The sequence below is a fragment of the Phyllostomus discolor genome, chromosome 8 (assembly GCF_004126475.2).
Source record: "Phyllostomus discolor isolate MPI-MPIP mPhyDis1 chromosome 8, mPhyDis1.pri.v3, whole genome shotgun sequence".
In the NCBI taxonomy this organism is placed as follows: domain Eukaryota; kingdom Metazoa; phylum Chordata; class Mammalia; order Chiroptera; family Phyllostomidae; genus Phyllostomus; species Phyllostomus discolor.
In genome coordinates this window covers 11,552,636-11,567,271 of record NC_040910.2, presented here as the reverse complement: position 1 = coordinate 11,567,271, position 14,636 = coordinate 11,552,636, and the positions used below count along the sequence as shown (strand labels likewise).

The following is a 14,636-nucleotide window of genomic DNA, read 5'->3' as shown; positions in this document are numbered from 1 at the left end:
GCCAAATCTATTTACATATTGTTGTTCCCTTTTTTTAAGATTTTATTTATTTATTTTTCAGAGAGAGGGGAAGGGAGGGAGAAAGAGAGGGAGAGAAACATCAGTGTGTGAGAGATACATTGATCAGTTGACTGGTCATCCCCAACCAGGGACCTGGCCTGCAACCCAGGCATGTGCCCTGACTGGGAATCGAACCAACGACCCTTTGGTTCGCAGGCCGGCACTCCATCCACTGAGCCACACCATCCAGGGCTACACATTACTGTTCTTAAAAGATGAGTTATACTCTAGGAACAGGCCATAAGAAAAGAATATCGTAAAACATTTTAAAAATAATTACTGAAGCATTTACATGTGTTCTTGGTAGGATCTACAGTAGATCAGAAGTCCTTTCATACTGCCTAGAAGCAGCAGAAAAAAGGAAATAGTTCAGCGAGACTAACACTTTCCAGCTGCCTGAACAGGCAGAGTGCGCGTCTTGCTGCTGATGTGACAATGACCCTTGAATTCGGGGCAAGGGGAACTCCCTGCGTGAGGGTGGTATAGGAAAGATGCAAAACGTGGATGAGCAGATTCTCCCACTACCTGTCACTTTGCTTGTCACTGTGATCAGGTGCAGTGCCTAGAGGAGATCCAAGATGCAGTGCGAGAACGGGTCCGCCCAACTCAATGCAGTCGCAGTTTGAAACCTAAATGTGCAGCTGCATTTTAGCTTTTAGCCTTATTATCTTATTAAATGCCGAGAGAAGACTCTGCCTCAGGAAGGGAGCACTGGGGAACGACAAGCTTTCGAAGTAGCCTGGTTGATAACACTTGCTTTATCTCTGGTGTCTGTGGGCAGGGGAGGGGGCTGAGCCCACCCCTCTGCTCTGGCCTCTGAATGAACTAAGAAACAGGCGGAAGTGTCAGGGGTTGCAGTGTGGTGTGGGTTTCTGCCTTCCCCTCTGCACCAGACACATGGATCAGCTGCAGACAGAGCAGCTGGGAAAGCAGGGCCTGCTTGGGCACTTCCCCAAGGTGAGGATAGGAGCAGAGAGGCAACAGGTGTGCTTGCAGGCTGCCAGTTCCAGCTCTGGGGCGGGGGCAGGGGCGGGGGTAGGAGTGGGACAGAAATGCAAGCAGGACACACCGGGGCTGCAGCTTGATCCCATTAACCCCTCACCCAACAGCCACATGGGTGTCAGTGGGTGAGCAGAGGAGCGGAAGCGGCAGCTTCCTCCCCAGCGCCCCCTGACCCAGCAGCCCAGGAAGTTCTGTGGCATGGGGTTAGAGCAAGAACAAGGGGAGGAGAAAATAACGATTCTTCCTGCAGTGTTTATGAGCTCACTCCAAGGACAGTTTCTTTCTTTCAAACTTTTACCTTGGAACAGGTAAAAAAAATTACAAAGTTTTTAATTAAAAATTCATAACCCCTTTTGGGAAGAAAAGAAGAATCTCTGCTTTATCATTCCAGACAGACGAATAAATGCACTTGCCCACCCCCCTAAACCAGAAGCTTAAAGCATTTAAGGGAAAAAATGTGAGACCCTGGAAAGACAGGATAAGCAGTAATGACAGCTTGTATTCCTTCCAGCCTGTGAGGAGCAGAACGCTCCAACACCCTTCAGCCCAGTTAATCACTGAAAGCCTGAAGGCCGATTTTGCAAAGAGTGTCATCCCTGAGATGCTGGGCCATTAAGAATTAGCTCCGGACAAGGAGAAGCAGTAATATATCCCTAATGTACTTTCTATCGGTGGAAAACATTTCCAAGTATCTTTCTTTCCATGGAAGTGCCGTGATTCATTTTTAAATTCATAACCTCCTTTTCTTTTCTCCAAAGAGCAATTAGGCTTCAGGGAACTGCACACACCATGTACCTGGTGTTGCGTGTGCCTGCGGGCTCTCAGTGAGAGCAGCCGGGGGGGTCACTTGGGGGTCACCCTGCATCGCCGGCTGGGGGCGGCTGCTCCTAGAACCTCTGGGTCGGGGGTATAACCAAGCTTTCAGAAGATGTCCCGGCATTCCTGTTGTTATAGCGAACCCACGTTTCAAAGTTACACCATAAGGCCCTTATGCCTGGCAAAAAAAGAGGTTAAAAGGAAGGAAAGGAAAGGAAAGGAAAGGAAAGGAAAGGAAAGGAAAGGAAAGGAAAGGAAAGGAAAGGAAAGGAGGGAAGGGAGGAAGAGAGGAAGGCCATCTCTTGCACCTTAAGATTAGATTGTTTTTGATTATTCATTAGATTATTTTTTGGTATCCCAGCTCAATTCACAAAGGATGTATGGGTCCCCTACTGTGTCCCTGACACTCACCAAGACGTAGAACTCTATGGCAGCCTCAGCCCTAGGGCAGTGAATGACCCCGGGAAGGGAGGAAATGGCCCTGAGCAAGGAGGCCCAGCTGGCTGCTGGCGGGAAAGCAGGCCAGAGGGAGCAGTAAACAGAGAAAAGTGGGGGAAAGGACATGATGGGGAAGCAGGTGCAATCTCATTGATCTTTTTTCACTTTTTCTTCCAACACCAAAGTGACGGTCTGGGATTCTCAGAGAGGCCGTATCCAGAAGTCCTTTAGTTTACATCTTAGGAACTGCAGCCAACTCTCTATCCTCACGGGCCCTAAATTAACCGAGTGCACTTGAACTAAAGATGTTCTTAACTGACCAGACGTCCAAACGTCAGCGTGGAGGGGGGAGGTGTGGACAGCAGGAAAGACTGTCTGGCCAGAGACCCTCATCGCCCTCGCTAATGGCCCAGAGGCACATTGGGTTTCATGCCCTTCACTGTCTGCAACTAACATGACAAATAGGACCTGTGTCTGCTGCTTAGAGAACAAACCAAGGTCAGGTATCAGTGGCTCATCCAGGGTAACAACAATTGCGACTCAGCCTCCTGGACTCGGCCTCAGGCGCTGTGTGCGCACGCACGCACGCATGCAACCGCGGGCAGTCCGTTCCAGCACGGCTGGACGCAGCAGAGCCGGGCGCCACGTTTTCCTCCCTCGTCTGAAGAGCTCTGAGTTCCTAACCTGTCCCGGTCCACATTAGTGTTATTAAGAACGGGAGAGCATGCACGAGAAATTTCTTGAAACGCGTGCGTATCGATAAATCCTATCTATAGTGTTTCTGGGTTTTGGTTTCTCCCGTCAGGACGGAGGCAGCCTTGTGGGAGAAGTCAACGAGGACGGGGAGATGACCGGCGAGAAGATCGCCTACGTGTACCCGGACCAGAGGACCGCCCTCTACGGCAAGTTCATCGACGGAGAGATGATAGAAGGGAAACTGGCCACGCTGACGTCCACGGAGGAGGGCCGGCCTCACTTCGAGCTGCTGCCTGGAAGTAAGCTGGGGGGGGGGGGGGGGGGCTTCCGGTGAGCCCCTCTCATTCCGAAGCGGGTTGTTCAGGCTTACTTGTCCAAGTGCACTTCTTTGTCCCGACCACTATAGTGCTGTGTTTCCCATCCAAGTTAAGTTATAGAAGAAAAAAAAAGCAGAAAAGAGAGTACACGTAGGCATAAATAGGCCTAAATAATCTTCAGCTATTTATAATCTGTAGAGACTCTCTGAAGGGACGCTGTCCGAAAATAGAAACTCGAGCATTTTGCACTTAGGTCCAACTTGGGTTGTTTTAAATGTGTCATTTTTTTTTTTTTTGGTCTTTGTTTTGAGTTAAAAATGAAGGCCGTCTACGTGCAATGCAGGGTTCTGGATGGGACCTTGGAACAGAAAGGGACGTCGGTGGAAAAACCACTCAAATCTGAATAAAGGCTGAAGTTGAGTTAGTAGCAATGCAGCTCTGCTGGTTTTTCCGTTCTGACAAGTGCACCCTGAGACATAAAACGCTAACATTAGGAGAAACAGCGAGGGGCACTGGGAACTCCCTGTACTATCTCTGTGGCTTCTCTGTAAACTTAAGATTATTCCAAAGTCAAAACATGTTTAAGTGGAACAGCTGTCTTTGAACTTCAGACTCTAATATCTGTGCTCTTCACACTTGGTTTGAAAGGAGACAGCGTCGTAGTGTTTAGCAAGGAGGGGACTTGGGCCAGAGGATCCCAACTGTTGATACCAATTTTAAAACCTCAGTAGTGGCCCTGGCTGGTGTGGCTCAGTGGATTGACTGCCGGCCTGTGAACCAAAGGGTGGCTGGTTCGATTCCCAGTCAGGGCACATGCCTGGCTTGCGGGCCAGGTCGCCAGTAGGGGGCACATGAGAGGCAACCACACATTGATATTTCTCTCCCTCTCTTTCCTCCTCCCTCCCCCCCTCTAAAAATAAATAAATAAAATACTTAAAAATATAAAACCTCAGAAGTGGCAGCATTTTTAGTGGCAAGATCCTCAGACTTAAGCGTCACCTTATTTGTGAAGAGGGTAGAGGGAGTCAAATATAGGGTGATGGAAGGAGACCAGACGTTGGGTGGTGAACAGGTCCACAACTTAACAATACAGACGTTCTATTATAAAGTTATGTGCCTGAAACTTATATAATGGTATTAACTAATATTATCCCAATAAATTTAACTTAAAATTTTATAAAGGAGCAAATAATGACCGTGGGGGGAAAAAAATCACCTAATTGGAGTCTCAGCTCCAACATTTACTGTGTTGTATTCTTGGGCAGGTTATTTTCATTTATCTTTTCAGAACCTGTTTCTTTATTATATAACACAGATTTGGGCACCTGCCATACAACGCCATAACGAAAGTTGTTAGTACATTCTTCTTGGTCTTAGTAAGAAACAGATTTGGGGAACTGAAAGTGATAGTTCTCGGGGGAATGATGGTTTTTCTTGGAACTCTTGGTTGCAAATAACAAACACCCTCTTCAAACTAACTTAAGGAGAGAAAGAAAAAAAGGCCAGGCAGGGTGTGTCGGCAAGTCCTGGCAGGCCTCAGCTCTTTAAACGACTGTTGAACAAGTTGGGTCTCAGGAGGGTCAGGAGCTGTGGCTCCTTTGGGCTTGACTCGGAAGAAGCCAGGCATAGATCTCTCCTGTTCTGCCGCTTCTGTTCCTCCCCCACGGCCTCCTTCAGCGACCTTTATTGAACTCCTGATTAGCTGACAGATCACAGGGTACAGGGGCCTGTGGCTGTCTGGCCCAGGGGTTGGGGGAGGAAGCGGAAAGCGCAATGCAGATATCTCACCTGAAACACTCCGGACCTGCCTCCCCCATGACCTCTCCTCTTTGACCTCTCCCCTTTGACCTCTCCCCTGACCTCCCCACGCACCCTTTCTCTTGATGCCTCTATAACCACACTTTTTGCTTCTGGGTCTCCACTTGCTTCCTGCAGACTTCCTCCTTGCGCCTCTGGCAGGAGTTTCTCCTCCCCATCACTTCCCCTCTACACACAGGAATTCCTGTTCCCGGCTAGTTCCTGTTCCAGCATTAAGACTTGGCACGCCCCTTAGAATTAATGTTTGTCACGTGAATGAATGCCTTCTAGTCGGAGGTTTTCACATAAGTTAGAGGAAAGGAGGGGCAGGATAGGTGCCTTCTGCTTGCCTGGAGCATCAGGCTGCAAGCGTTGGAAAAGTTACCATCAACTCCTTGAAAGCAGGAAGCGATGTTACCCCCGCTGGTGTCGGCACAGCCCCTCCCACAGTGCTGTACCTGGGCTTGGCACTTAGAACATTCGGACGACAGTGTCAGTCTAAGGCAAGGAGATGCAAGTTCATAGAAGGATTCCTGCACAATAGAAGAGCGCTTAAAAAGCAAGGTCCCCCCCCCCCCTTTTTTTGAACTAGCTTCCTTTAATGGCATGTGTGCTGGTCCATTTACCAGCGGGCTCACAGATGTGTGCTCTCAGATACCTGCCTCAGCCTCTCCCAGGCTCCTGCGCCTCTGGGTTTGGCCCCAGAGAGGCACTGGCCCAGGACACAAGAGGGCAGGGAGCACAGGGAGACGCCCTCTCTGTCCAGCAGTTTCTCCAAGCAGGGGCCTGCCTCCTGACTCCAGGGAGATCCCCGCAGTTCCAGCTTCCTAGGGCTGCCCTAGCTCTCAAGCTCCAGGAACCCCAGCTCTGGAGCCCCAAGAATGGCAACTCTAAAGTTTCTGGGACCCCAACTCTTAGAGCCCCAGGAACACCACCTGTAGAGTTTCAGGGACCCAGCCCTGCCTTTGACCCTCTGACTTAGGGTTGTTGGTTCCTGCTCTCGGCAATTTCTGGGCCCTGCCCTGTCTGGCTTCTCAGCTCATCCATCCTCTGTGTTGCTGATACCCTGAATTCAATTCTCTCTCCTTGTAATACTCAAGGGGTCTGTTTCCTAGTTGGACACTGACTCACTGGGTTGTTTTCTATCTTTTCGTTTGAGACATTAATTTGGGTTTTGATCGTATTAAAAAAACAAAACAAAACAGAGGATCTGGTAACCATTGGGAACCACTCAGGAATTGCTTAATGGAATTATTTGTGGTGCCTTATTGCCTAAAATAATTGACTTTGCAGGAGGAAGCCCTCTAGCTCCAAAACTTGTTTCTTTACTCATTAGCCTTTGGAGCATCGTGTGTCTTCACGGGACTCCGGGAGGGTCCTCCGAGGCTCGTGCTTTGCAGAGAACCAGGGTGAATTCTAGGACGGTTGTTCACTCTAAGGCTGTAGTTTCTGGAATACATTACTAATTGGCTTCTGAGCCACTTTAAGAGAAATAGGATGACTCTGTAAATGCTTCATCAACAGTAGTTCTGTTCTCCTTAACTCTGGTGAAGCCCAACGTTTATTTTTAGTGAAGGAGACAATTGTGGGGGCAGGAGGCTAGAATCCACAGACTGTGTCTAGTATGAAGAAAACCGCAAGAAAATTTTAAAACCATTCTCCAATCCAATCTGACCAGACAGACTTCAAAATTTCATGACGAAGCACTTTCTTGATTAAAATATTTAATTGCACAAGCATTGCTTAAACCATTTGAATAAAGAAAATTCAAAAGAAAAAAAAATGGCATTTTAAGAGATCCCTGTAATGGCTGTTCCTTAACACGTGAACCTCAAAACTCAAGAGCAAATCTACAAACTGTCCATTCATACTGAAGAGTTTCATGCTAGTGGGTACCAGTTGAATACCCTTTTCTGTTGTTTAACTCCTTCCAGCCCCGTAGATAGGGAGAAACGTTTCCAGGGCTTTCCTTCCCCTACTGAGGTGTCCGTTTGCTTCTTAGGTGCCGTGTTCCACTTCGACAAGTCGACTTCGTCTTGCATTTCCACTGACGCCCTCCTTCCAGACCCGTATGAATCAGAGAGGTATTTTCCCCTCGGGGTTTGCATGGCACCACGCGGGGGAGGTTAAATGACCCCTAGTGGTGGCAGCCGGTGGTCCCCTGTGGCTCTCTGCTCAGGCTGAGCTCCAGACCAGAAAATAAAAAGGTTCATCTGTTCTGAGGAAGACTGCTTTCGTTCTCATACAAAACCTGTCCCTGTGAGAGAGTCACCCAACTCGTACAGCACAGAGCAGCCCGTGTGTCGGTCTTAGAGAGGTGGTCAGGCCAGGGAGCCCGCCATGCCCTGCCCAGGGGTCCGGTTCCTCGGGGCTCAGGGGTCACACTTTGTGCTGCAGCCACATGCTGGCCTCCCCGGGAGCATTCGAGCTCTTTAAAGCTCTAGCCCGCCAGGCACCAGAATGCCTTCTTTCCTACCCAGCCCAGCTGAGAGGGTCTGGAAGACAAGACAGTTTCTTCACGAAGGGACAACAGGAGGGAAACGAAGACACTCAAAGGAGCATAAAAACATTCCAGCCTATAAGTGACAAGTGTCTCATTCTATAAACTCACTCCCAGAGTGTGAGGTCCAGCTCCATTTCCTCTCTTACCTAAACTCACCGGTCGGTTCTTAGTACCGCTTCTGGTGCGGTTTGGGGTTCTCACTCCCTAGCAACTGGCCTGTCGGTGAGTAAGAGCGCCATCTGCAGGTGGTTTTCTCTTGGCTTCACTTTCTGTGAACCTGGCTTACAAAGCGTCGCTCCATTCAGTTTCCATTCTGTGCCCATCTCAGAAACAGGCCTTTTCCCTGGTTTAACTGACAGGGCTGACCCCAAATGTCACAAGGAATGAATGGCCTCTTTCTTGACATGAGGCTGTGGCCCATTTACCAAGGGAGGGCTTTGGTCCCTTGTTAGCCCCGAAACACAACAGTACGTTATGGTATGTACCAGTCTTCCTTGTCATTGTGACAATGCCACTGCCATTGTGACAGTGCTGCCTAATGATATCCAAACGATCGGCGGTTGACAAATGCAAACCTTTTCCTTTATGCTCCTGATTCTGGAGCTGGCCGAGGTCCAGGCACTCTCGACTGGACTCACGCAGCTCGGCTGGACTAGGCTAGGCTCCAGGTTTCAAGTTGAGTTCAGGTCTGTTCCCCTTTTCTTCATTCCAAGACTCAAGCTGAAGGACCAGCCTCCCCCTGGGCCACCTCCTTCTTGAGGAGACGAACGGGAACCCTGGAGGAGGCTGGCAGAAACTTGCCGTGCTCCTTGGTGCCTGAGACCCGGCCTGTGGTCACTTCTGCCCACATTCCTGTCGGCAGCAGACTGGACGGCCGGGCCCAAAGTCAGCCAGGAGGGGACGTGTCCTCTGCCTGCTCCAAAGAAGCACCACAGGGTCACATGGCAAAGCGGCAGGAGGTGTAATTCTGTGACAGGGAGGGTCGGAAGCAATCATTCAGCCTGCTAATCCACAAAATAAGCATCAGATCCATGCAACAAAAGTCCCACCAGCTGTGACACCACAGCGCCCAGAGATTGAAACAGTTGTCGGTGGGACATGCACGCTCCTGCTCCATCCAGTTCATGAGGTCTCTTTTCTTATAAAACAGTAATGGGCAAAGTTTTTTTGTAAAGGGCCATGCAGGAAATATTTTAGGCTTTGCGGGTCTCTATTGCAACTAGTGAGCTCTGCCTTTGTAATGTGGAAGCAGTCACAGACAGTGCTAAACAAATAGGCGTGGCTGTGTTCCAATAAAACTTTATTTACAAAAAGGGGCTGCAGCCACGTTGGGCCCTCGGGCCGTAGGTAGCTGACCCCGTTATAAGCCCCTTTGTTGGGAGGTGCTTATTGACTGTTTGTCACTATTTCAGGTAACACATTCATCCTGTGGCTTATCAAAAGTCTTTCCCTATTTGGTGCAGATGAACTTGAGTATAGCTTTAGTTAACTTTGGAAAATGTTTTATTTGTCCAGGAAGACAGTGAGAATTGGTATTATTTAAGAACATTAAAAATGTTTTAAAACTTTTCAATTTAAAACAATTTAAGTTGGCCCTGGCTGGCGTAGCTCAGTGGATTGAGCGCGGGCTGGGAACCAGTGTCCCAGGTTCGATTCCCAGCCGGGGTACATTCCTGGGTTGCAGGCCATAACCCCTAGCAACTGCACATTGATGTTTCTCTCTATCTTCCTCCCTTCCCTCTCTAAAAATAAATAAATAAAATCTTTAAAACAAAACAAAACAAAACAAAAACAATTTAAGTTGAATTGATATATGAATATATGAACTAGGTTGCTTTATGAATATATCATAATCACCCTCTTATTAGAGAGCAAATGTTAAACACCACTCTTAAAAGAGACTTAAGTGCCAGTTCTTCACTTTCCAATGCCAAATATTGGGATTTCACCTTCCTTCCTTCCTTCCTTCCTTCCTTCCTCCCTTCCTTTCTTCCTTCTTCATTGGATTATTGTGAACTGACAATTTGGAGTCAGTAGCCCCATGAGATTTTGGTGGTTGATGTAAGGAGCACATCAAAGACACAGCAAACTTAATTGCGATTTGCCTCTTTTTGCTCCGTAGGGTTTATGTTGCCGAATCTCTCATTTCAAGTGCCGGGGAAGGACTGTTTTCAAAGGTCGCCGTGGGACCTAACACTGTTATGTCTTTTTATAATGGAGTCCGGATTACACACCAAGAGGTGAGTGGGGTCGAAGAGGAAAATCAACCCAATTGGTTAAAGGCTTTGTTTCAAACACCCTTATTCTTCTCCTTAGCCCCTTTCCGTCAGTGTTCACTGGAAGTATAAAGGAACAGACAGACAGACTTTTTTGGTGAACTGGATTGGATGTTGTCTTATAGCAGTCTTCAGACTGCTGTAGCGAACAGTACGGTAGCCGGGGTGGCTTATGAGCAACATACCGTCATTTCTCAGAGTTTGGAGGCTCCAAAGTCCAAGATCAAGGTGTGGGCATGTTCCGTGTCTGCAGAGAGCCCGCTTCCTGCTTCACAGACGGCCTTTTCTTCTTCATAACCTCACATGGCCGGAGGGAGGATGGAGCTCCCTGGGGTCCCTTCCATACGGGCACTAATCCCGTTCATGAGGGCTGCCCCCTCGTGACCTAGTCACCTCCTAACCCACACTGGGGATTGGGTTTCCATGTATGAATGGGGGGGGGACACAAACTTTCTGACACAGCAGATGTTTTCCTCCTTATTTTGAGCCGTAAAATATTTTTTTTAAATTGTCCTTCTCATTTTGAGCCTTAAAATGATTTTTTCAGTCTCACAACTATGGTACAGAAAGTGGGATGGTGCCATCGATGGGACAGTAATTGCTGTGGACGGGACTGTGCCCAGTGTCTGAGACTCAGATGCAGTTGGACTCTCAGTGTCTAATCTCTGATCCTGGGCAGGGCGCTTCATAAGAGACCCCGCTTCTGTTTGTGCAAAAGTCATATGGTCGCCTACATCTAGCCAGGAAGGGTCCCCCCCCCCCCACCCCACCAAATTAAAAATAAAAAGTTAGAGTTGAATCACCTCTTGCCTTTAACACACAGTCTTTGACGTGGTTCCCAGATTTGATGTTCTCTGTTCTTACTTCTTCGCTGCACGGTTAACGTCCTCAGTTGTCAGCCTGAGGGCAAAGAGCTCGAGGGTCTTGGCGCAGCTTGGACTCTCCATGCTGGTCTGACTTGGAGTAAACGCTCGGGACTTCAGCTCACATCCCACACGCACGCCTTCCCTTTTTCTCTTATCGTTATGGAGTCATTAGGGGGGATGCCCTGCAATAATCAAGTCATCGCTCATTCTGAGCAGTCACGCACCCTGAGCTGCGTGCACCCTGAGCTGCACACACCCTGAGCTGTGGCCTGGCACTCAGTGTCCGGTGTGTCCCCTGGGACGGCCGGAGCTCTGTACGGGCAACCCTGAAAGTCCCAGAAATGCCGCGTACGACACGTGGCTCAGGGTAGTGACCGGTAATGTATTTACGCAAACATTTTACAGATAAGGAAACTGAAGTCCAGAAAGGTCAAGCGATTGGCCCCAGGTCACCAATTCAGTAACTCACAGAGTCCACACAGAGTTTCACAGAGCAGAATCTCGCTCTGGGAGGACTCCCAGCAGGCCGTACTGCCTAAATGAATGAGGTGCCCTCCTTGTCCGCATGAAACTTAGCTTCTGTTGGGGGGATAAGAAGAATACACAACCAATGGCACCATAACATACAGGGAACCAAGTGCCATCTCTTAGTGTCACGTGGCAGGTCTGGAATGTTAAGCTCCGGAAAGATTCTTTCCCCTTTCCTCCCTGCTGTATCCCTACCGAGAACGGTGCCTGGCATACGGTAGGCACTCGGTAAATATCTCTTGAATGAATATCGGAGACAAATAACAGCTTAATTGTAATTAAGGTAGGAGAGATGGTATACCTCTGAGAGCCAAGAGTTTTGTATAGAAAGGTGATCCTGTTTGGTCCGAAGTCTGCCCGGCCAGCACCCACAGGTCCTGGGGCAGGAGGGGAGAAGGGAAGGTGCTGGCGGCCCTGCCGCCCGTGAGTCCTGTTGTAGATGAGAAAGCGCTGCTAATCCGTGACTCGGGGCTGGCCACGGCGACTGCCCACCTGTGACAGGTGTGGGACTTCCCTGGAGTGCAGTTGTGCCTTCCTTGTATCTCTGGTTCCATTTGATGTTCTCTCTTTTGTTTGTTTTGTTTGCCTCCTCTTCCTCGCTGTAGGGGTTCAAGGGTTGGGGGGCTGATCAAAGAGAAAGATTTCGGCGTGAGAGGCAGCAGCACCCAGCAGGCTTTGGGTAGGGTGTGGACAAGGCCGAGAGAGAGAAGATACCCTCCCTCCTCCCAGCATGCTCTGTTTGCGACACGGAAGCTGCCATCCCAGATGGGAAGGGGGCAGGGAACTCCCGGGAAAGCCGGGGATCAGAGTGGGCGCCCACGTCTGTGTGACGTGGGACACAGTGAGGAGGGTCTGGGCTGGAGAGCCCCAGAGGACAGCAGCCATCTGGGGACCCTGTGGCCCTGGGTGTATCTTATCCGCTGCGAGCAGGCGAAGGGCGAGGTGCCCCCTTGAGAGTGGGCTGTAAGTGGCTGAAACTCTGCTTTGCTTGGGCTACTTAAAAAACAAACGGATGTGTAAAAATTGGAGTTTAACGCCAGTGGCTGTTGAGGTAACAGGTTTCGGCACACAGTGAAGACATAAACCACCTCCAGACATCTGGGTACATTTTTTGTGTGTCTTTGTAAGGGACTTTTTAAAAAATATTTTTTATTGATTATGCTATTACAGTTTTCCCAATTTTTCCTTTGTCCCCATTCTGCCCTGCCCCCCCAACCCTCCAGCATTCCCTCCGCTTAGTTCCTGCCCATGGGTTGTACATATGAGTTCTCTGAGTCCTCTGTTTCCTATTCCATTTTTTCTCTCTCCCCGTCTATTTTATGCCTACCAGTTATGCTTCTTCTTCCCTGTACCTCCCCCCCCATTTCTCCCTTCCTCTTCCCCACTGTAAGGGACGTTTAATCCTTTTTTTCATATGAGATGAAAAAAAAAATCAAGAACTGATGAGCTGAGCTCGCTGGCGACAGGCGCCTGTGCCTTTGCGCGTCAGCAGCAGAGGAGGCCTCAGGCTCTTTCCATGTTGGTGGCGCTGAGACCACGCGTTCACGTCTCTGGTGCCCTCTAGGCTTGGAGGGAAGAGGCCCTTTCTGATGCTCGCTGTCTTGTCTCTCGCAGGTTGACAGCAGGGACTGGGCCCTGAATGGGAACACCCTCTCCCTCGACGAGGAGACGGTCATAGATGTGCCCGAGCCCTACCACCGCGTGTCCAAGTACTGTGCCTCCTTGGGACACAAGGCGAACCACTCCTTCACTCCGAACTGTCTCTACGACGTGTGAGTGCGACACCGGGCTGCTGGGCGGGTCTGCACCCCGGGGTCCTGAGTCAGGAGAGGCATGGAAGCAGTGACCCTGTTCTCCTGCCCCAGAGGTGGCTGCTCCCCCCACAAATATCCGAGTGTCCCCTGCCCAGGGAGGGCCTCACGACCATGACTGGGAACTCAGATTCTAAACGACCCCACTCTGTGGCCTCGGCAAGCTAAGAGGTGGACAGTACTTTGAAGAGCGGGCATGCTACCGAAATACTGTGTGTAGTGGTTGCTGTCTTATTGCGGGTTTTTGGCCTATCCATTGTCTCGTTCTGGAAAACTAAGGATAGTGCTGTGGGAAACAATAGTGCGAATTGAAATTACTCTGCACACGGGAGAGCAGGGAAGGCTTTTACGCCATGAAAGGAAGGAGGGAAAAACCCGAAGCCTAGGGCCTGTGGTCCCAGTGTCCTGGAAGACCCACAGAACCAAAGAACCCCTATTACTTGACAGGAAAGAGGAAGCAAGTGTTGACGAATGCCGCAACATGGATGAGCCTTGAAAACATTATGCCAGTCGCAAAAGTCCATTCCTATGAATTGTCCAGTGCAGCTAAATTCACAGAGACAGTGCAGGCCAGGGGTTGCCTAGAGCTGGGGGGCTGGGGAGAAGGGGGTGCCGATGGCAACTGGATTTGGGTCTGAGGGTGATGAAAGGTTTTAGAATCTGGCAGTGGGGAGGGCTGCACCAGTGAAAACTACTGCATGGCACACTGAATGGGTGAGCGTTATGACCACGTGAATTATATCTCAACACAGCTATTATTTTTTAAAATCAAATGCTCCTACCTTCCTCTCGGAGTTTGAGTCTCCTCTTCCAACTGCGCGTGGCACCTCTTCTTGGAAACCTCTGTCAATGGGGAGCTTACTATTATCTGCAAAGGCGGCTGTCTGGACAAACAAGCAGATATTCTGGAATTAGCGTTCGGGCTCTCTGAATGTCCTTTGGTTCTGAGCCCACGTGGGTTTCCCCGGGACATCCAGCCCTTGGCCCCCTTGTCTCCCTTTCCTTCTGGTACAGTATGTCCGTGTCTCCACAGAGTAGCCCTACAGACATTTCAGTAGTTTTCATGTGCCCCTTCAATACTCTCTTTCCAAAATCAAGCCTCTCTGACTTAAACTCCTTAAAAGGTACAGTTGGGACTGTGTGTACTCTCGCCACAGCTCTGCTCGGCTCCGCCGCCGGAGAATGCCAGCTCTCCCCGGGAGCCCGAGCCTCCGCGTGCGCCCTCCCCTGCTCAGCTGTAGCTCATGGTAGCTCGCGGTCCCTCCACCCCCAAACTTGTTAACATAAGTGCCATCCCATCGTGCACAGTTAATCCGTCGGAAAATTGCCAGGATTTGACTGTCCCTTACCGCATCCCTGAGGAGGCCTAAAAATGGTTCTGGCAGCGGCTCGCTCCCCTTGGCAGTCGGCAGCGAGCGCTGAAGCTCCAACTGCTGCTTAAAGGGCAGGTCGAAATGGCAAAGGACGCGTGTCATGAAACGGAACTGACACTCTTACTCACTCCGAGGCTTTCGTGGCCGAGGCGG

The 14,636-nt window shown here is 49.8% G+C and overlaps 1 protein-coding gene and 1 long non-coding RNA gene across 2 annotated transcripts in view; both read left to right on the top strand.

The window, feature by feature from the left end:
* SETD7 (SET domain containing 7, histone lysine methyltransferase) overlaps positions 1–14,636 on the top strand; it is a 42,380-nt gene that overhangs the window by 19,672 nt on the left and 8,072 nt on the right. The window contains exons 4-7 of the mRNA XM_028520014.2: positions 3,122–3,311; positions 7,129–7,210; positions 9,752–9,869; positions 12,914–13,071. Coding sequence (XP_028375815.1) covers positions 3,122–3,311; positions 7,129–7,210; positions 9,752–9,869; positions 12,914–13,071 — 548 coding nt within the window. The remainder of the gene's footprint in view (positions 1–3,121; positions 3,312–7,128; positions 7,211–9,751; positions 9,870–12,913; positions 13,072–14,636) is intronic.
* On the top strand, positions 3,398–4,829 carry LOC118501921. Its single transcript, XR_004904574.1, has 2 exons — positions 3,398–4,056; positions 4,283–4,829. It is a non-coding gene; the product is annotated as an uncharacterized LOC118501921 (long non-coding RNA).